This window comes from Scomber japonicus, chromosome 11, assembly GCF_027409825.1.
Source record: "Scomber japonicus isolate fScoJap1 chromosome 11, fScoJap1.pri, whole genome shotgun sequence".
Lineage (NCBI taxonomy): Eukaryota > Metazoa > Chordata > Actinopteri > Scombriformes > Scombridae > Scomber > Scomber japonicus.
This window is the reverse complement of record NC_070588.1, coordinates 10836105-10858647: the sequence shown is the minus strand read 5'-3', so window position 1 is coordinate 10858647 and position 22543 is coordinate 10836105. Positions and strand designations below refer to the sequence as shown.

General features: G+C 36.9%; 1 protein-coding gene across 1 annotated transcript in view; it reads right to left on the bottom strand.

Annotated features, from left to right (window-relative positions):
- lrp1bb (low density lipoprotein receptor-related protein 1Bb) overlaps nt 1–22543 on the bottom strand; it is a 204709-nt gene that overhangs the window by 17404 nt on the left and 164762 nt on the right. Inside the window, exons 60-80 of the mRNA XM_053329127.1 lie at nt 20844–21025; nt 20380–20576; nt 19830–20018; nt 19553–19701; nt 19179–19272; nt 18810–18926; nt 17988–18107; nt 17031–17150; nt 11377–11493; nt 10118–10224; nt 7895–8027; nt 7063–7169; nt 6713–6845; nt 6191–6313; nt 5885–6007; nt 4033–4176; nt 3609–3743; nt 2460–2579; nt 2007–2248; nt 1376–1599; nt 329–435 (exon numbers count right to left, since the gene is read on the bottom strand). Coding sequence (XP_053185102.1) covers nt 329–435; nt 1376–1599; nt 2007–2248; nt 2460–2579; nt 3609–3743; nt 4033–4176; nt 5885–6007; nt 6191–6313; nt 6713–6845; nt 7063–7169; nt 7895–8027; nt 10118–10224; nt 11377–11493; nt 17031–17150; nt 17988–18107; nt 18810–18926; nt 19179–19272; nt 19553–19701; nt 19830–20018; nt 20380–20576; nt 20844–21025 — 2983 coding nt within the window. The remainder of the gene's footprint in view (nt 1–328; nt 436–1375; nt 1600–2006; nt 2249–2459; nt 2580–3608; nt 3744–4032; nt 4177–5884; nt 6008–6190; nt 6314–6712; nt 6846–7062; nt 7170–7894; nt 8028–10117; nt 10225–11376; nt 11494–17030; nt 17151–17987; nt 18108–18809; nt 18927–19178; nt 19273–19552; nt 19702–19829; nt 20019–20379; nt 20577–20843; nt 21026–22543) is intronic.

Here is a 22543-nt window from a genome sequence, read left to right as displayed (position 1 = left end):
GGGAGCCTGATGACACTTGCTCCTGTGGATAGCATTCAGCACTATGACAAATGGATCAAATGTCATTTTATGCACTATAGAATTTACAAAGATTTAAGAGTAAAAGTGCTGATGTAGTGAAACAATGCAAGTTTATGAGTAAGTAAAATTTACAAGATTCAGTTTCAAGGATAGACAATGACAACTGCAGAGAAAAACAGCTAATGTAAACATTACTTTGCCAGTTTTTATGACAACTTCACAAGGGACCTTCAATGTGCCAAGGTAATCACACGAAAGAAACATGTTTCAAAGGAAATAATTTCTGGGCTTTAATAGAAATACCTACCAGTGGGTCTTCTGAGATTTTTCACTAAGAGCACTCTGCGTAAGGAGCCATCCATGGCAGACTCCTCTATGTGAGAGTGATCACCTATTACACTCCAGTACATCATCCTGCAAGACACAATGAGAAAAACTGTACCTCCCTGACAACATCTCCTCGTAAAATATAGTAGACAGTACGCATAGAAATACACCGCTGTATCTTTATAGCCTAATAAATACAATGCATGCATATTACATGCATATAACACAATCATGACCAACTGCATCGCAGCTACTTCATCACATTTTATCTTTCTCAGTACAGCTTCTTATAAATCCTTCTGTCCATAGTGATGTGTCTGATGTAATATTGAATGGTCAAATGGAAATTGAAATCCAACAACACTGAGGACAAATAATGCTTTTACATAACACTTGCCAACTGCTGAAGTATGAGAGGGCGAGGAGGCTAATGAAAGCGTGTGGAAAGACTCAACACAGTGAGGTATCACAGCATCATGTCAATGTGACGACTTTATTGCTGTTGGAAGGGCACCTCTGACTGAGCAGGCTTGAGTAACACTAAGTAATGAGCAGTAACATATGATTTAACGATTGAGCTACTGCCATACTTTTCTTTCTCCGACATACTTTTTAAAAGAGCACTGATCAATACCCAATTGATTACACTTTCCAATTAACAGTGCCTCTCTACATTATTTAAAACTGACACACTGACAAAGGTCCATATCTTAATGTTTTTCTACAACAATGAATCATGTGATACTGTAGCTATTGTAATTGCCATGGACGCCCTTCAGTGTAGATGCTGGTCATGTTGAGTGATTGTTGAAAAGAATTTGTTCTGGCATCAATTTTTTTTTCTTTTTAAATCAGGGCAAAAAACACCACACAACATTCAATAATATGAAACATAAAAAGTTGCATTTAAAATGACATTGAAAATGGAATAGAGACTTAGCCACAGGATTCTCAATAAATGAGTGAAAAAAAATTTTATAAATGGAAGTTGGGCATGTGTTTTACCAGTTCAAACTACAAAACTTACCCTCGGGATGGGTTGACAGCGATGGCGTAAGGCTCTCCTGCTATGTCAGTGATCAAGCGGGTGCAATTTGGTCCCTTAAGCTGGCCCACATTTATGGAGTATCGTAACTTAGTCCAGTGGGCCGTGTAATAGCTGAACCAGTGCATCCGTGAGTGATCAGTCCAATAAATATTGCCCGTGATCCAGTCAGCAGAAATATCTCTGGGGCGTCGAAAGTCTGAACACTGCAACCAATAACAGCCACAAAAGTCAGTACTCTGGTCAGTGTTACTATATGCAGTACATTCACATTAATGGTTGTAAAAATGAATAAAAGAAATAGCAGGGAGACATGTAGCACAATGCAGTCTACTGTATAAAAATATATGTAAGTTAATTATTATCGCCTAATCTTGAATTGACAGACAACATAAAGAGTCATTGCATTTTACACTCAGATTTTATGTTAATCATAATTACAATAGTCAAACATATTTACACAAAGGTGGACTTTGAAAAAAAAAAATTGATTCTTAATGTCTCAGCAAAAAGTATACTATACACAGTACATTGAAAGTACGTTGCATTTTTTTAAAAAATAACAAAAAAACTAAAACAGTCATTAGCACACTCACAGGTTAAATATACTTACAATGTTTCTGACATTTGTTTTAGTTTGACTTCTGTCTAGAGTTTCTTTGTAAAAAATCCCACCAGGGTTAAATTGGGTAGCCCAGATGAACTTTTGGTGGTGAAACAGAGCATCCATCCCAATAATGCGGGCATTGTCCTCAATGTGAGTGAGCAGTTTGTGTCCATGGCTCTGGTTAAATGGATACACAAAACTTCGGATTTCAGTATCATTAGCTATGTAGAGCACTCGTTCTTCTGGTCCTGCCCGGTGAGTTATTAATGTGTAAAAAAAAAAGAAAGAAAGAAAACATGAGATAATTGGTTGAATTCCATTTTAGGTATTAGACAACAGTTTATGCACAGCACATACACATACACTTTAACGTTGTAATCTTGTAACAAGTTCATATCACCAATTTAGCAAGTGTGCAGTATACAGAGGAATGTTTGATATTAAACTTTAGGACCTTACCTTTTGCTATGCAGTTGCCATTGATCTCCTTATAATTTCTGTCGCATGTGCACTTAAAAGATCCTTTAGTGTTTGTGCAATAATGAGGACACGTGTCAAACTGCAGACATTCATTTATCTCTGGAAAGAAAAGTGAGAACAACTCATTTAAGAAAAAAAGTTGCTTTAGGAAAAGTTTCTTTGACTATAAATGCTCCAAAGTATTTATTCATATTTTTGTCGTTGATGAAACACTTTAAACACATTTAGAGATGAGGAGAAATTCATAATAAATATATGCTAGCACGGAACAAATATACCAAGGCCAAAAGATATGCATAAGCCAGAAATACAGTCTGTGCCTTATTTACATTTTATCTGTAAGTGGCACCCTTGAACCTTAATTACTTAACAAAAGAAACCTTAACTGGAAAAACAGAACCAGTTCACAGGGTTGACAAAACAATAAAAGCTATCATCTCTTAAGACTAAATGACTGAAAGCGATATCCTTCATCTAAAATGTACAAGTTCAGTGGAAGTAGACATAACAAGCAAACATGCATTATGGAGAGGGTGTGGGTGGGAAACATTTGGAAAGCAAATATTTAATACATTCTTACAGCACTCCTAAAGTGGCTCACACTTACCAGTATTTAATTGTATTACATTAGCCATCTTTAGCTTTCTTTTAATTTATCTACTATATTATATATTATGTATCTTTTTTCTATCTGATATATTACTTCCAGTTCACTGCAGTGAAACTAGAGGCCATAGTTTGGCATGTTTTGACATAATTTGACAATAGGCTTAACCTACATTATTTGAGTCCACATTAACAATGTATTGCTACAGTAAGCAGTAGGCTTAGGTTTTTCTCCCGTTCTCAGATGTATTTGGTTGGCTCTACTCATAAGGCCTTAAGGTTGTGACACCAAAACCTGATTTATTCTTTACAGCTGAACCTGGCTGATTCATGAAAAAACGATAAATTAACTACCAGCCCTCAACATGTTGTATCAACTGTTCTTTATCACAAATGTGCATGAAAAAGATATGAGATACCACAAGCAATTTAACACGTATCTCTGATGTGGTCAGATACCAGTATTTGTTATATCATTTACTGTTATTATAGGAAGACAGAACAAAATTGACCATATACTACCTTCACATTGATTCGTCTTTTGGTTCCTCTTGAAGCCCGGTTTGCATTGACATACAGCAATAATATTTGTCTGGTTGCAAATTGCATCCTCTCCACATGGATTTGTTTTCTTTCCACATACATCGCCGCTGGATACTACAAATAAAGATAGGACTTTGATTACACATCAGTCCTCTGCATCTTAGACACCTGCTGTGCTTTTCTTTTGATGTGCAAAAGCCAAGAGGACATCATCCTCTTTCATATAGTACATAACACACCTCAAACATTGGCATACATATATTACCATAAATAACAAAACATCACATCTAAAATGAGGAGATTGCTGAGCTTCCTGATAACATTGTGGTGACATTCGGTACTTTTCATCTCTTCCTAACACTCCTTTGATCTGGTTGCTTAAGTCAATTGGCTCTGTGCTTACGGGCCTTGCAGTCTTGCTCATCCGAGCCGCCATCACCGCAGTCGCTGAAGAGGTCACACTGCAGCTGGATTGGAATACAGCGTCGATTACTGCAGGTGAACTCTGTCTTCCCACAAGGTCGAGGTCTTCCAGCCACCACCTCTGCTTTAGTACACACAGTATCAGTTTAAAAGACAAGAATTCATAACCTACTGTACCTAAACAGCATCAAATATACAAATATGTGGCTTTTAGTTTCAAGAGATAGTGTAGTATAACATGAACATGTCCAAAGTCTGATAATAATTACAGTATTGTTAAAACTCAAGGAGATAAATATTTGGTGGTTTACTAGCTACACTATCTTATAATTTTTTTTAAAACTGCTGTTTAAATAAATCTCATATTTCTTAAATATCCCAGATTACCTTTGTTACTGGCTGTGAAACAAAATCCATCCACAAAATCACTTCTTTCTGATCATTTTTAACTCATGGAGTCAACACTGACATTGTAACAGTTGCTACAATAAAAGACAGACACGATCACAGAAACAGCTGTTTGCTCATTTTCTAGCCTGCAAAATTGTCAAGGTACTTTGCATATTTTTTTGTCTTTGGTCATCAGTTTACTTGAATTAACATCACAGTTGTCATCTTTCCTCACAAAATACACAGACAAAGAATGAGAGTTTGACATCCACCCTGAGCACAAAGGAGCAAAGGAAGGGAAGGAACAGAATTAATTGATAGAGAGGTGAACGGAGAGGATGACGGGATTAAGGTGAGATTGAGGGGATGGATGGAGGGAAGAGGCATACAATAGAGGGAGGTAATGGAGTGAGGTAAGAGATTGATGGTTGTATCAATGGAATCAGAGAGGAAAAAGAAGGGAGGACAGAGAGAATGAAAGAGTAAAAGATGAATGATGTGATTTGTCCCTTCCTTTTTGGCCTGTTCCATGTCGTCATTCACAGCAGGGGGAACATGTCAGGATACTATGATAAAAAGACCTGCAGTGGTTGTGCCTTTGGGCATATTAGAGTAAAAAAAAAAGAGTAAAATGAACTAAATTAATTTGAACCTAAACTATGTTGCGTACACCAAATGTTTTACAATGAAACTTGTAAATCTCACTAAGTGGCAGATACTTCAAAATCATGTAATTAAGCATGAGAAGAAAAAAAAATGAAATTAATAAATCTTCAGAGAAAACATGCTTTTTCATAATATTTGAAACTGTGCATGACTGCATGATATAAAGTAGTGTAAGTCCAGGTCAGTTCAGCGTCAAGAATCCTCTTATGTATTAAGGGTCAGGATCCCACATCATCAGAAAACTACTGGGCATGTTAACATTTACTAACCCAGATGGTGTTTGATATTTTATATCAAAGGACACCACACATGGAATGAGAAGTCAAAAATGTCATTTCTTTTCTTTTTCTTGGATAAACTGACCTCTTCAGGCCTTTAAAATCATTAAAGTTGAATAATCTGAGAGAGAAAAATCACCCTTTGGTTCAACAGTTCACAGCTCACATGGACAAAATGTGATACCGATTCTTTTCAGGGGTCATGTGCTAAAAAGGTCGGGTTGGATAATTTCCTGTCTGCATGACGACACTCATAATGAACAGCGGTCATGGGATGCCAATTTCTTTCCCATCCCTAATTAATGCTTTTGGCTGATAAGATTACTGTATTTTCAATTAGAATGAAACCGTATCTGTACTGTGGGATAAGTGCGTCTGGGGAGCTTGGTTATCTAATAATAGAAGTAAACTTGTGCACTGTGTTTTAAAAAAAATGGCTTTCTTTTTAACTGTACTTTCATATAACAGTTTGCTTATCGCAGCTTTATTTATGCTCACCACACTCTTCTTCATCCGAGTTGTCACCACAGTCATCCACTTTGTTGCAGACTTGATCCGTGCGCAGACACACGTGATTGTTTCTGCAACGGAATGGCCTTGTAGGAGGACAGGGAAGTTTTGCTGTAGATGAAAAGACACAAAAAGCTAATGGATATGACTTTCAAAAAAAAAAAAAAAACTGTATGGAATCTTGTATGAAAAGACAATGAAATATTCCCTCTTAGGAAAAAGAAAAGTAGTGCCTTATAAAATATGCATCAATTGTCTTCAAAGGAAAGCCTTCTGAGTGACAATTCAACCCACCACACATGTCTACGTCTTCGTCAGAATTATCTCCGCAATCGTCCTTGCCGTCACACACCCATGTGTGGAGTTTGCATAAGGTGTTGTTGCAAATGAATTCATCAGCACGGCAGAAGAAAGCTCCTGCAATTACACAGATAAGTGATACTCTCCCCCAGACTTTTATGACTAACCCTGGTAGAAAAGTGCATTCAAGGTTGTAGAAGGTGTGACTCAAAAAAAGTGTACATGACAAGATTTATAATGACTGATCATTTTGCATAACGGTCCTGACAGCCTTAGATCATTTTTTCTCACAAAAAACAAAGTATAACATACATTTTTGTCTTCCATCTCTTCTCAAATCTCTCATTATCTTATTTACATCTGCCAAACATGTTCCTATCTTCCCTGTCTTCCTTTTATAGTAAAGGCTGTTAAATGGTTTACATGACATCGTCAGTTAGCAACTGACAATCTTTTTTGTTTTTTCCCAGAAAGCATTAACACACTCATGTACTGTTGGGTCACACTCACACCTACCCTGGCTGCAGTTTTCCTCATCACTGTGGTCCATGCAGTCTAAAACGTCATCACAGCGCCAGCGCCGAGGGATACAGTGAGCACGATTCAGACATAGAAACTCATCTTCTCTGCACTCCTTTACACAGCCAATCTGTCAGCATAGAAATACCACAAATCAGCAAAATGGTCAATTCTAGTGATGTCAGCTGAAATCAGAAAAAAAAAACTATTCACTGAACAATTTTAAGCTGGGTTGATCCATGACTGAAAGTGATGCTAAACTATTTAAAAGTCATACAATTGCTGGGAACAGACAGGAAATAGTCAGAAGAAATACAGAATATTGAATTGTGTTAAACTGTACTGACCTCATCTGAGCCATCCAGACAGTTGTCATGTCCATCACACCGTAGGCTGGCTGACACACACCCTCCACTGGCACACACGTACTCGTTCACAGAGCACGAAGGAACTACTGGGTATGAACAAAGCATATCAGTCAGGAACAAGTTGGCCTTTTCTCACTTAGAGATCACTCAAGTGAAACCTTTTCAGTTTTTAATATGAACAAGTGGAAAACTCCACATCATGGTGATGCTGGAGAGAGATTATTGGAACTCCTGACTTCTAAATATAGTACAGTGTTGTCCTGCAGGCCAGCAAGATTACATAACATGTACTACCTGGTGATGAATAAAGTACTTCACAGTACTTGGTCAGTAATGAACGATGGGACTCAATGGATTAAATCAGCAGTAGAGAGAGATTTCTACTTCTCCACATAATTATCACATATTGTACTGCAGAACATTTTCTTTGCAAGGGCTGAAAATTAGCATGGAAGTACTAAATAGTACTGAATAGTTAAATTAAGTCTAAGAAAATTCAACTTATATTTTTTACTGTATCTCTAGGGTGTCTTAAAGAATAGATGATAATAGGGGGGAACATTTCTTCAATCAAATTTGAATTTATGTGGTACAATGATTAAGCCAGTGTCACAAAATATAATGGATTTGTCCATGTAATAAGGTCTACTTATTGCATGTATTGTTAAATATTACTGTATTGTTAAAACTAAACTTTTAAGGAATAGTAAAAACATTCCTGAAAATAAAAGGCTTAGAAACAGGCAATGTGTAAACTGGTTCTCAGAACTAAAACTCAGTACCGGTCTTTGATAGACTATAAGTGTTGCACCTGTTCCCTGGCAGTTTTTCTCATCCTCTCCCATCTTACAATCTTCTTGGCCATCACAAAGCCATTTCTGCGAGATGCAGAGGTTGTTGTTGCACCGAAACTGGTCATCTGCACAGCGTGCCTCGCAGCCTTTCTGTGAACCAATAAAGTGAAAGATGATGTTAATATATGGTAGGAGATCTCCTTCACATTAAAATGATCATACAGTGCATGGTTACTGGTAGAAGAAAACACTTTTAATCTATGAAATATCTTTCTTGGCTCTGGCCCCCATTATAGTACAAGTACAACTCATAATGTAACTGCTATGAAATATATTCAAAGCAAGGTTCATTTTTCATAATGTTTGGATTTCAGGGCTTGAAAGTGTTGAATAGGTGGGGAGACCTTTGTGGTTTGAATTCTGGGCCAGTAGTCTTTCAGAGAAAATGTTAGCCTTCACTGTTTAAAAGTCTGAGAATGACTAAGAGGTTTTCTTCTTCTGAAAATCAACATTTTGCATGTTTGTGCCCAACAAACAAATCATAAAGAAATTGAACTTTTTGACATGTTGGATTCAGTATGAATATACATTGTGATACAAGCATTCATAATATGCACATGAACAACTACTCTATGAATTAACAAAACTATTTTAATAATTATAATGATTAAACTACAAAATACAGACTTTTTGTGGTTCTAAAAACAAGAAATAGTAAAATCAAACATGAAACAAAGCATATTATAAATACATAAACCTGTTGCACTTTTGTACTCATACTTGTTCTGTATAATGTATGCATGTGTATATACGTACGAACGTCTCTCTGTATTTATATATATAAATAAATATATATACTTATTTTATATAACTTTATGTATATACACTTGTGAATATCTCCTAACATTGAATACATACTGTTGTTTGCATCCGTTTATGTAAATAAAAGATGTTAAGTCTAAAGTTTAGAGTAGAGTAACTATTTCTACTTAGTACAGGTCACAACTAAAACTCAATACTCAAGAAAATATTGACTGTTCTCAACATAATAATTGGATGGGCAATCTACCCACATCAAGACCCCTGTAAATAACAGCATTTAATAATCAGTGTTATTATAAAGGCCGTTAAAAGGCAACTTGTGTTCCTGAAACTATTTGACTGTGCTGACCCAGAAAGCTGCCACTGGGGAGACACATAATAAAGGGTTAATTAGGGTTGCACTGCTTTGCATGGGGAAGGATTACATATAAAAATTGCCATGCCAATGTTGAACAGAGCAATAAATTAACAAGAATAATGAATCGTAATAACAAGCCTTTGTCCTTGAATTATGCATTGCGCTGCATTATTATCACTGATGGGGATTTTTGTAAGAAACCTGCAAAAATGTCCTCACACCATGAGTTTAAGTTAATTTCTCCACATATTATGAGAATGTAAAATTACAATGGCAATTTGAAGCTCTATAAATTAAGACGTTCAAGCATATTTATGTTTTTGTTTTGCTGAAATTCTTAAGGGGATTTGTTTTTCCAAAAGCAAATGAATATAGGTTATTTCATGCACTAATATACTTGAAGATACAATAACTCATCACATAAATATTTTCTGTCTAGCATTGTTTTGGAATCCAGTGACCATGACAAGGAGATTTGGATAGAGACAATTAATTGTGCCTAAAATATGATTATTTTCTTTGCAAGTGGCAGACTACCCATCCAATTTCACTCCCCATTCCACTTGGGATATTTATTCTGTTCTTGTGCTGCAAGCATAGATACAAACAGACATTTAAGGGAGATTACAGACTCAATTACAGTACCCAAATATATATATACTGTATTTTGGACAGTGCACATTGTACTTTGGTCTTCATATCCTTTAATGTCCTTTGTATTATCTTCACAAAATTACATTTGTAAACTGACCTGTAATTCATATATTAGCCAGTACTGACTAATGACTTAATAGATCATTTAACAGATGGTGATATAAGAGTATTTGATATAGCATGATTTGTCACGATTATTCATATTGAGAAAAGCAATATATCAGAAAAAGCAAAATGTCCAAAATGATGATTTATGATTTAAAAGGGTTCTTCTACTTTGAAGTATGCAGTATTTCATTTTCAATTTAGTGTCTTGCAAATATCAGTGCCTCATTAACAGAACCAGTGTGGGTCCAGCTCCCTCTTTGATTTATAAGTAAGTGGTACACATATCTCAAACACTGGCCTCATCTGAATTGTCTAAGCAGTCATAGTCCCCATCACAGCGAAAGCGGGAGGAGATGCAGTCTCCGTTAGCACACGCAAAGTCCTTGTGGTTGCAGGTGACTGGTTCTGAGTTTGGAAAAAATACAAAAGACACAAAATCAAGCCAGAAGTATTTCATTTTCTAGCACTATACACAACAAACAGATATCCCCAGATAGAGTTATCAGCCAAATGTGAGTATGTAAAATCACATGCTAATGCCTTGGCAAAACCATCGTTTTAGTTAATTAGAGTCATTTTGTATTAGAAGTGGAGAACACTAGTGAAGCTGATCAGCATGTAAATACATTCATTGCTTCGCTGGCAATTGAGGGGGCAACATACTCTCTGATACCAAAAATTGTGTAACTGCCATTTAGTGCAAGTCTGTCCCTAAGGACAATATTAGGACGCAGCTAAACAGCTGCATCAGATCCACAGTCTGGGCCCTCCCCTCGTTATCGTATATTGTTAGCTCACTCAGGGTGTGTGTTATGAGCTGTGCTGCAACAGAGACTCACAGCAGGCATTGCAGCAAAATCTGATTTGCAGCCTCTCCACTGTCTGCTGGTCCACCTGCTTAATTCTCTGCCACCCAACACTTGAGTGGCTTTTATTTGCATTTTAAGTGACATTAATAGGTATGGGGAATAAGCATCTAATAAATCATGTAAATTATGGTTACTCAGCAAAAACACACAGACGGCATGCACGTACTTATATAACATGCAGGCAAACAATCCCACTCACATATGCAAGGACTTGAATCCACAAACGATATGAAATTTAACAAGGTGTGCACAGTGTCACCTCAGATGAAAATAAAAAGTTTTCTTAAAAGAGATGATGAGTATCTAAACAAAAGGGAATATGTGCTCAGTAAATTACAGAGAAGAGATGATATCAAGAGCTCAGGAGCCTGAGACTCACATTGTTCTCGGGGAAATAGCACAGATAATAAGCTTGAAAGAGAGAGTTGAGGCTGGCTGACTTGATAGTGGAAAACATCACCAACAATGTACATACAAGGATGTGTGTGTGTGTGTGTATATGTGTGTTTGAGTGAGAGAGAGAGAGACAGAGAAAGGGAGAGTGGTGTTAGGGTGGTTGTGTTGGTGGGAGGGGCAGTCAGGTGTCTTCAGAGTCCAATTCTTCACTGCCTAAGAGCATGTGGAATGTCAACAGTCTATATAAATGAACAAACTGAGCTGACAGAAAGTGAGCGAGTCAGGTACTCACTGCAGTTCTGCTCGTCTGAGTTGTCTCCACAGTCATTCTGGCTGTCACACCTCCAGTGGTCTGGGATGCAGTTGTTATTCTCGCAGCGGAATTCATGAGGTCCGCAGGTCTTTTCATCTTTTTCATCAGGAGCAAACAAACACAAAGATGAAAATGGCTTCAAAGAGCATGAATATTAATAGTGTGCTAGCTATCATATTTTCTGGGTGTAATCATCGTTTCCTCAGGGTTTCCCCGAGCAAGTCTGACACTGAGTTCAAAACACAGTGTGCACTCCAGAGGCTAACACACCGTAAGATGAAATACCTGACCGTGCTACCAATGATCCTCAACAAAATCTGTGACATGAAGATGGCAAAATTGAACTTTCTTCAAAAAGACATCCGAGAGGAATATAGAAAACAACAAATGCTGAGTCTGATTTTGGCTTTGTTGTATTCCAAACACAAACTATGTTTCTTTTCCACTGTCCTGTCAGTGCTAACAAATACCAACAGCAGGCCTGAGAGTGAGGTATTGATATTTTAAATGCCATGTCTTTCAGACTGTGACAGACTGCTTTGGATATCAGGACATAGCTTCTTTGTATTCAATGTAATGTACTTGGATATAGTAAGTACTAAGTTCAAAAATGCCAAAATTCTTAATTGATATTTAATAACAGATATTTTCTCATATTTTCTTTTCACAATATATGTAAGTGCAAATTGTGCAAGTAGGATAATAAACAAGGTTCTCTGGTTTGTCTGCATGACTCATCCTCTCCACTTCAATGCTCTGAAACTTAAAGCTTATTGTTTGTGATTTTTACCAACACTTTCTATAATGCCCCTATCTATAATGCATTAAAACATATGTATAATGTGTTATAATCTGCTTACAGCACTGTAACTATAGCTCCGATCATAACACATTATAAAAACATGTTATAATCATTTACAAGGTATAGTATAGTATAATTCTTCATAATTGCTTGTAACTTGTGACATTTCTTACAAGTGTATTTTAATTCTCATAGTTTTAATAAATTAAAATCATTTTATTATACATAACTTTTTTTTGTGGATCAAACATTTACATACAAGGAAAAATATAGAGCTACTGGTCAAGTATAAATTGTAACTTATGAAATTGTGATTTTGAGGAAACATTACAATAGTACAGTAAATGTCATGTACATCATTTATCATTCAAATTGGAGTAATTCATTAATAGTCTGTTATGACCACTGACTGTGTAAAATATGGTCGTGAAGACAGTGCCCCAAAAGTGAAGCCAAAACATCTTGATCGCCCCCTGGCGGCTGGCTGCAACCCAGGTTAAAAGTGACCTATACTTTTGAGGCAACAGCTTAGGGGTGTGTCCCCACCCGACTCTACTGTATAGACTCAAGCTCCAAATGATGTCACACAAGCAAGATGGCAGCTAACGGGAAGGTGATGTTTTGGCTTCACTTTTGCACAACAGTTAGAAGTGGAGACGCATTGTCTACATTTATATACAGTCTAACGTCACAACGTTTTGTGTTGCTCTTGCATAGATTTACTAATATTTTTTTAACATTACTCAAAGCAAACACTTACAGAGACTTATAACAGCTTTGTGGCATCTAGCAGTGAGTTGCAGATCGCAACAAACTGAATATTCAAATGGCACCTGGTCACCAGACTTGGGTCAATCAGTTGACAGAATGGGTATTCCAGTGTTAAATATTAATGACCTGAGTTATAATTATTGAAAAATATAAGCATTTTTCCTCAAAAAGAACAGATGTTTTGATATTTGCTGAAGCAATACTTCCTCAGGGTCGGTTTTCAAAGTCAAACTGAGAGCTCCCTTTTAAAAAGTCATTTCAGCGGAGGCATCATCAGGGATAATGGCCAAGGTAACGCTGCTATCAGTTAGGGAAGAGATGCGTCAAAAAAGGAGGGTGGCAGATTCTGCCTGGATCTCTTTCCAACATGACAGCAGGAGGAGAGAATCAGGGGGGAAAGCTGAGTTGAGCAACAGAGGACACGAGGCAAAGCAATTCATTAGGAAGCAGTTCAGTCACTTACAGCATATAAAAGAGGTGACACAGGGAAAAAAAGCTGTATTTCCCTGCTAAGTCAGAGCTCATTACTGTGCTAACAAGCAACACTTCCTTGAACAGTCTGGGGTAATTCATAGTGAGAATAAAATAGCTATACAACAGCATTATCTCTTTGTTGTGCTCTGAAGTGTTGAGAACTTCAGGTGATGAATAATCAGGTGACGCTGACAAACGCTGCAGATAATCCTGTTTGAAGGGCTAAAGTCAATCATCAGTAAAAGCAACAGCAAGTGGGATAGACATTTAGCAAATACAGCATAACATTAGGCTCTTTTCACAGTAATTGACTCTAAATAACACATGACAAATAGCAAAACCACCAACTTAAAATCATAAAATTATCTATTGAGGAGTAAGGTGTCAAACATCAAAGCAAACATAAAAAAACCCCTCTCTTAATAATACTCTAGGGGCCTGATTTACTAAAGGTTTGTGTTTTTAAAAACGTGTGCAAACTTGACATCTGATCTACTAACGCAGCACACTGAGGTTTGCGTCTTGCAACTGTGCAAGATAGTACGCGCTGTCCATTTAGTACGTTTGCCATAATGAATATGAAATATGAGGCGTTTCAACCCCAGTGTGCAAAATACAGGGAGGAGAAAATGCAAATATGTTATTTAGCACACACATTGTGATTTACCAAACCTGAAGGTATTATTTCTGACGTTAACTGCATCTATAAATAATACCTTTGAAGGGCAGGTATTAACCAGCTGCGCACTGCGCACAGATGACTTTTGTCACTGTGGAGAGGAGGAGAAGGAGGCACAATGACAGAATACGTACAGGACAGAGTTTTTCCACCTGTGTTATAATTTTGGAGTGGAATATTTTTGGTTTTACTAACAGAATTGACTTTGTCACAAATAAATATTTGTTTTTGTTATAACTCAATATATTTGTTAACCTTTTTTGTCAACCATTTCATTTTGCGCTTGCAGGCTCGTCTAAACTCTCCTTTCTGGTTTTCAAGACCTGGGGTGGTCTTGAAAGCCAGGTGAAAGTGATAAATAACCCTTAGCCTTACAAATTCTGCAATTAATGATATAAGAAATGCAGTACCATGAAAAATTAATTAAAATTAATAACCAGCGTGTGCAACTCCAGTCAGTGCGGCTGAGTTTAACTAGTCAATAATGCATGTAACATGACTGATCAGGACATGTGCAGGGTGTTTTTTATGTATCATGGCTCACAGGCTGCTGCTTGTGAGTTATTTGGTATCAGATCAGTGTTTCTAAATAAGTCCTTGTAGTGTTGGCTGCTGGACTGCACCTCCTGCCAGTACATCCATTCCGGCAGGCTCTTTCTTATCATTTCTGCCATGCATTAAAACCGAACCCTCTTGCCTTCCTGATCACACGCCTTTGTGAAGCAGGTGTCTTATGTCAGCCACAAAAGCAAGGTTTGGGGAAATTGATGTAGGAAACATACTCCCATGGTTATTTTTTCCAGGCAAATGGCAAATTAGCTATTTAGAAACAGGTCCAACGTTCTGAGTTTATTTATGTATTTATTTCATTTCTCTTTAGAGGTGGTGATAATATAATAAAGGTTCTGACAGGTTTTGTATGACATATCATACATTATCTGATAATGGAAAATACTCACCTGTGATCATTAAGTGCTATATTTCAGCTATGAAGGCCTACTGGCTACAATACCACAATTACCACAGTGTAACTTGAACACTGACATACTTCATGTGTTTGCTGGTGGTAGAGTTATGATTAATTTGTGTCACTGTTTGTTTACATTGCATTCTACTTTTCTCTGCTAATTTCCACATTGAATCAGTTTGGATACATTCTTTCACTTAACCTTAATCCTACTGACTGGGGTACCTGCAGACCGCAGACCTTTTGTCAAATCTATGTGCTTTATTCTGTCATTCCAGTTTTTTCATTTTCTACATAATGACTTCACATCATTGTTTTCTGTTCCTGTTTTAATTAGTGCTTTTTTGTTTTAAATGTCAATGCACTGGGGTCCCTGTGGGACCAGTCAAAAGCACTCTTATTCAACCTTTGCATTTTTTAATAGATGAAGCTATTTACTGAGTTTATGTTTGCCATAGGCTCTAATTTAAAGTAGCACACACTATTAAAGGGGAGTAGGGGCACACTTTTATACCCACACCTTTTTCATTACAAAACTAATAATGTTTTGAGAAGAAATAAGTCAACATTTTGCTATGATGGCTGTGATTAGTTTATCCATGAGGTCCTTGTCAGTCATTTTGAAGGTTTTGAAGAAAGGCTGTACTTGGGATAAAAGCTGCAATTTATATTAAATAGAGTATATATTTTCGTTTTACAACATACACAAATTAACTGTACAATAATAGTAATGATCATTGATAATAATAAGTAACAGTTAATTAATAATAATAATCAATAATAATGTTTTGTTTGTTTGTTTTCAGATTAGATTTATGACATAACTAATCATATTTTTAGAAGAAATATGTTAATATTTTGCTATGATGCTATGGTGTGTTTTTTTTACAGTCATTTATTTTTGGGGTCCTGGGACCACAGTCAATAGTCCTTGTATGTTAAATATGTTGGTAGGTTGAAGGTTAAATTGGTTAAACATTTGTGTATAACTACTACAGTATGTAGATTGTTTAATATGCATGGGTCTGGTGATACTGACTTGTCAAACATAAATACATTAAGTTTCAGTAAGACATTCAGACATTTGTTCACAGCTCAGTATTTGACAGCAGCACATTTTTAAGTGTACAATATGAAAACAATTACAAGTAGCATTTTGTACTTTACTCCATATCTAACATTCACTCTGGGTTCAGAGTGGATTTCCAAACTATCCTTTCAATCTTCAATAGCAAATTAAAAACTTGATGAAAAGGACACATTCTCAAAAGGGAATAATCGTCTTCTAGTAGATGAGTCCTGGACTAGTGCTTTGGTTTCTGATATTTTAATATTTTATATTTTATTAAGTTTTAGACACAGATTTTGAGAGCAGCTGACAGCTTGCCTCATCTTTTATGACTAAAGACATAATAGTGTCTGATATCACCACAAGGACTTGTGGTTTCATCAAGCTCATTGCATTGGGAACATTACAAGGAAGTTAGTTCAACCGCTAATTTGTATGTGGTAATTACTTTCTTACTGATCCTTTCATTCCTGGTGAAGTTGTTTTAATTGAATACATTTTAGGTTTGTCAAGAAGATATAATCCCAATAGGTGGTGCAGGGAAGTTTTTATACTGAAGAAGTAAAAGTTTCCAAGGTTGTTTACCTGACCTCGTAATAATGGCTTTGATCAAATACCTGTGGTAGTGAAATTCAATTTGATTGTACGTGTGTGTTTGTGTGAGTGAATTCAGTATTTAAAGGCTGACAGTTGTCCTTCATGGTATTCTCCCTCAGCGTAATCAGATAGGCAGTGAGAACAAGTAAAAGGTCTGAGTCAGACAAGAGTGAAGGCAAGTGTAAAATTAATTCTGATTAAATCAGATTTCTCCCTCTTAAACTGAAAAAGTGGAGTAGTGTGATTTATGGTTAAGTGGATTTCCACAACTCACCGCAATTAGCCTCATCTGACCCGTCTGCGCAGTCAGGGTCCTCATCACAAACCCAGAGTTTGGAGATGCAGTGCATGGAGGCCTTGCACTGGAACTGGTCTGGGGAGCATGTGCTCTCAGCTGTGGACAAAAAGACAGAATGTATGTGTGAAAGAACAAAAAGTTATTGCTGTCATTATCCAAAAGGAAAGTTACATTTGTAGAAATAACTTGAATGTCAGAGTGATCATTAAAATCTACTGTGATGTAAGGACCAGTGAGGTACTGTAGCCCTTCATTTCTCCAAACCACTAACACATCTTCGTGACATACCTTGACAGTTGAGTATTGTAGTTTCCTATTGTAAAACCTCACTTTGTTTCAGATAGCATTTTAATTTCAGCAGTGCAGTGTTCATTACAAAATTGCATTCAAAACCACATCCAATCATGCTGAAAGTCAAAAAGGGGTGAAGTAATTAGCTTCACTTTAATTAAAGCTTTTTCTCCTCCTTACTGTCTTGCATTCCCTTTCCCCCTACTCTAACCCCTCTTGCAATCACATGCAATGCAGCAGGCTAAGAGACTTGAATGGGGTGTGATATTCTGATGAGTTACATCATGGCAGGGAAAATCTGTTCTTATCCTCTGTGTGATTCAAGATCTAATCCCTTTTCACAAGAACAGGGTATAACAAGGGTTGCCTTTGGAATACTTAATGAAGTCTATGCATTGTTAATGGCATCATATGGTCTGCCCAAACAAAGAAGTAAATTAACAATGAAAAAACAGACAATTAAGGTGGTTTATCCAATACATAAACATGTAAAATAATATTTCTATATAGTGACTTTCATCTAAGGTTTTGCTATGTTATTGAGACATCAAATTGAGCATATGTCCATAAGCTTACTCATCTAAGAACTCAGCAAAGCCATTTGAAGACAATTAATTTGAAAGTAATAATGCAGGTCCTTACGGCAGTCTGTCTCATCTTCTCCATCTCCACAGTCGTCCTGACCGTTGCAGCGGAGGTTAAGAGGGATGCACTTCTGTTTCCTGGTACACTTGAACTGGCCTGACAGACAGATGTATGTCTCTGAAATAGGAACAGGAACAGGGCCAAAGCAGGTTCAATCAATAAGGAATTACACTGAATGAAGCAAACCATCACTACTATTGCTACTGCTGGTTTAATCTACAGTATTATAGTATATTGTAGTATATATTATAGTAGTTACAGTATGAACAACTGCCTTTACTGTTTTACACACCTATGAAAAATCCAACAGGTAGTGAAGTAGTTTATGTTTGCAATTCATTTAATAAATAACGAGTGGAGAGAATAAACATGGCTGAACACTAGAGGAAACATAATTATTGCCTTCCTGTGTTGTCATTTTCATTATTAATGTATCTATTCAACTGTTTTTTTCAATTGCTTCATTCTTTAGTCCTTGAAATGTTAACAAACTTTTTTAATTGTGAGCTCTCAAAACCCTCACATTCTAAAATTGCTTTGTCCAAACAATTTGGCATTTTTGCTTGATTAATTATATAAACAGTTAATCAGGTATATTATGTTCTTGATTATTTTTATGTTGATCAACCACTTCTTTAATCAAAAAACTGTTTTAGCACTAAACAGTACAATCAACAGAAAATTAAAGAAGAGATGGCATGCTGTTTAATGGATAATGTAACTAAGACAGATCGCTGGGAATGCAATTAGCAACTGGTTTTAAATGAAAGGTTACCTCTTAGTTTTCATCTTTAACAGCAATAGATGTTCCATATTTACCACAGTTAGCTTCGTCTGAGTTGTCGCCACAGTCATTCTCTCCATCACAGATGAAGGGAGGAAGAGCACAAAGGCCAGTACCACACTGGAAGCGCCCGGGCTGACATTTGAATTCCGCTGTTGAAAAGGAAATCACAACTATATCTCAAGGTTTATTACATACATTGGTATATGGCCCTGTGTAAAAATGTAAACAGGTAAATAAAAAAAGCCCATAAACCAAAAGTAAATAAGCAGCAAAGACAGAAACATCAGTCCCTTCTGTTCCAATTCAATTTGAATATACCCTGAAGCTCACCAGAATAGGAGATGACTTTCTTTGCTATAGCTCTATTTTAAAGCCAACCTTGGAAATAACATGACACTCACGGCAGTCTGCAGGTTCGTCTGATCCATCCCCACAGTCATCCACCGTGTCACACTTCCACCAAAAAGGGATGCACTCATCTGTCCCGCAGCGAAACTGTTAGTACCCCAGAAAAATATATTTAAAAGAAAGAAAAAAAACAAAAACAGAAGTCAACATGAATACTTGAATCCCCACTTCAGCTTCAATTTTCTTCAAAGCCAAAGTCAAAATCAATAAATAACCATTTCCTAAGACCTGAGGTACATGTCAGATGAGAAAAGCATATCAAAGTAAAGCAATTTTTGCCTCTGAGGGGAAAGCACTGATCAGGACAGAAAAGCAACAATAGAAACAATATTATCAAACTGGACTAATGGTGGGAAATTCAGCTGACCTGACTGGAGGTGCAGTTGGAGAGGCAGGTCTTATTGTCAGCAGCCAAGTAAAAATTAGTGGGACATGCACATTTGTGTTCCCCACCGGGAGACAGAAGACACAGATGACTGCATCCTCCGTTTGCAATCTGACATTGGTGCTTGGGTACTGTAAAGAAGTGCAAAACAGAGAGTTCTGTATTACACAAGCCTGTATTTAAAACTGTATAGAAGGCCCTTAAACACTGCTCGGCATGGTAGGATATAATAAACACAAGTGCCAGATGGACTTCATACCTTCAGGCTGGCGCAGTGAGTGGTAGACCTTGATGGATTTGATGGCTTGCCAGGAGTTGAGGAGCTCCATCCCTAGAGCGCCGGTTGTCTTGTGAGCACGCCGTAGTGATTTGGACTTTCCATCCGTCCAATAGACAAAGTCCTCAAACAAAGTCAGTGCCATTACCCCTTGGATGTGATCATAAGATACTGGAGAGGGACAAATGGCCATGTTGAAACTTTATTCAATTCACTAACCAGGATTTGCAGTTAACTGTGAAAAAGGGGGAACTTACAATACAAATTACTTTGGACATTTGTTGATGTGAGTTGACCAATCAGTAATATCCAAATATTTACAATTACAACAATCTTGCATTTTTTAACAAAAAAATATTCTTACTTCGTAATAGCAGTAATTGTATAACAATTTCTAAACAATAATAGGTACCACTCATCCTTAGAGTTCAATTTACAGTTTTAACATTTAAAAGTCAGATTTGGAAAAAGTATTTAAAAGTAAGACTATTGAGAAATGTAAAGATATTGTCTGTATCTTACTGTAACTCACCTTTGCGTTTTTGGGTGCCATCCATATTGGCAAACATAATGTGGTTGTCGTCTGCCCAGTAGAGCCTCTTGTTGGTATAATCAATAGTGAGAGCAGCGGGGCTATATATTTCTGTGTCAATGATAACCGTTTGCCCTCGACCATCCATTCCAATACGCCCAATGTGAGGGGGTTCACAGTCTACCCAGAATACGTACCTAGTCAGAAAATATAGCACAGTTCAAAGAACTATGTACTACAGCAGGCAACTATGATAGGAATGGAAATCAATACAGACACAAAATGAAATTCCCCAAATGAGAGCTGAATCTAAGAGTTTACGACTTAAGTATCTACACATACCCTGTTCTCCACTCAAGCTGTGAGATAAAACCTTGGCTAATACACAATAGATGGACCAAGAGATAAAAAAACCCTTTCATGTAACACAATTGCGAGTTCTTGCTAAAATTTAATATGCTTACCCAGTCTGTGGGTCGAGAGCTAGATCCGTGGGGTTCTTGAGACCAGAGCTGATCAGGATGGTAGGGTAGAGGCCATTAGCTTTGGATACTTCCAGTGTATTCTTTTCTGCATCACACCAATACAGATTCTTTCCTATCCAGTCCACTGCTAAGGCGCTGGGAACTGCTGTTCTGTGGACTATCTGGTAACGCAGGGAAATGGAAATCAATTTCAGTTGCTAGTTGTGACCCTTGCATCTTAGACATGCAGGACATTATTAACCATCAATTAACACTAGAGCATGTACAAGGGATGGGTTGTATGTCAGGTTGGAAGACATTACTTCAACCCAGACAGAAAAAGAAAGCAGATCAGAATCACTCTGAATCAACCTTTATATCCTATAAACATCAATTTAAAGACATTAGTACGCTCTCAATAACACACAACTAAAATTAATATTGTGATAACTGGTCTACAAGCTGTTACCTGAGATGTCTGTTATCAGTGTTTCTCTTACTCAAACTTATGAAAATGTTGTTGTAAATCAGTCATTGAGTTATGTTTATGTGCCAAATGTATTGCCACAACTGCTAACATGGGACAAGCATTAACTGACAGTTACACATTTGTTTGGTTGATCATGGTGTTTTGAGTTTTGCCAAAAGTTGATACCTACTATACACCAAATTATGTCACTTGGACTCTCTGTGAAAGAGCGTACTAGTCTGGTGTTAAGAAAGTCACACTTTGCACTCACTTTGTCAGATCAGGGAGCTGTGTCTGAAGTTGTATCTAATTAATTAAGGTACCAATGTAGTTTGACCCATGCATAATTATGCATAACATGTTTCTCAAATTAGAGACTACAGATGGAGAGCACAAATCATTTCTGCTGCTATAAGACAGCTACAGTTGTGGCTGACATTAGAAAGAATATAATTAATCTGACTCGTCCGTACTCTTAATTACATTCATTGTATTTTGATGAGCACTTAAATATGTGCTAGCTGCTAATATAGATCAAAGTGAAAAAAGCTGAAGACAATATGCATGACAGAGTTTATTTTATATGATCCAGTAAAAGTCATGTAATTTGCTCTTTGCACTTGTGTGTGCAATACAAGGTAGCTTCATTAGCTGTATACTCAAATACAATGTCTCTGAATGTGACAACAGAAAACCGTTCATTTCCAAAAAGTACCCTTTATATGAGTATTTGTTAACCAGTAAATGATAAAAAATAAAGCAGATGGGGTAGGGGAGAGGGCAGCAGAGAGACAGAAAGCTATGGCAACAGCTCATTAATTCTCTCATTAGTCTAATTGCGCTATAAAATATAATTGAAGGTATCTAACTGATGTGACCAAAATCTAGAAACTATCTAGGAACTCCATCAGTACCCCCACGATAGTCTAGCCTTTGAGTTTGAAAAAGCAGTTGTTCAGAATAAACAATCATTGTGCCAGCTGGCAGATAAAGCCATTGCCTTGAAAACATTTTTTTCAAAATCCCAGCACCCGTGCAATCTGTCATTAAAGAACATAGTGTGCTTTGAGGCCTTTTCTGTCATCATTTGCGAGAAAATATATAGCCTTGGCAAAAGACTGGACTGTCCTCTAAGCAGTAATTTGGACAAAAAAATAAAAACAGCCTCTAAAATGTCACTCAATGTGCAATACTTTCCATCAAAACTGCCTCCCCGGGAAAAAAATTAATT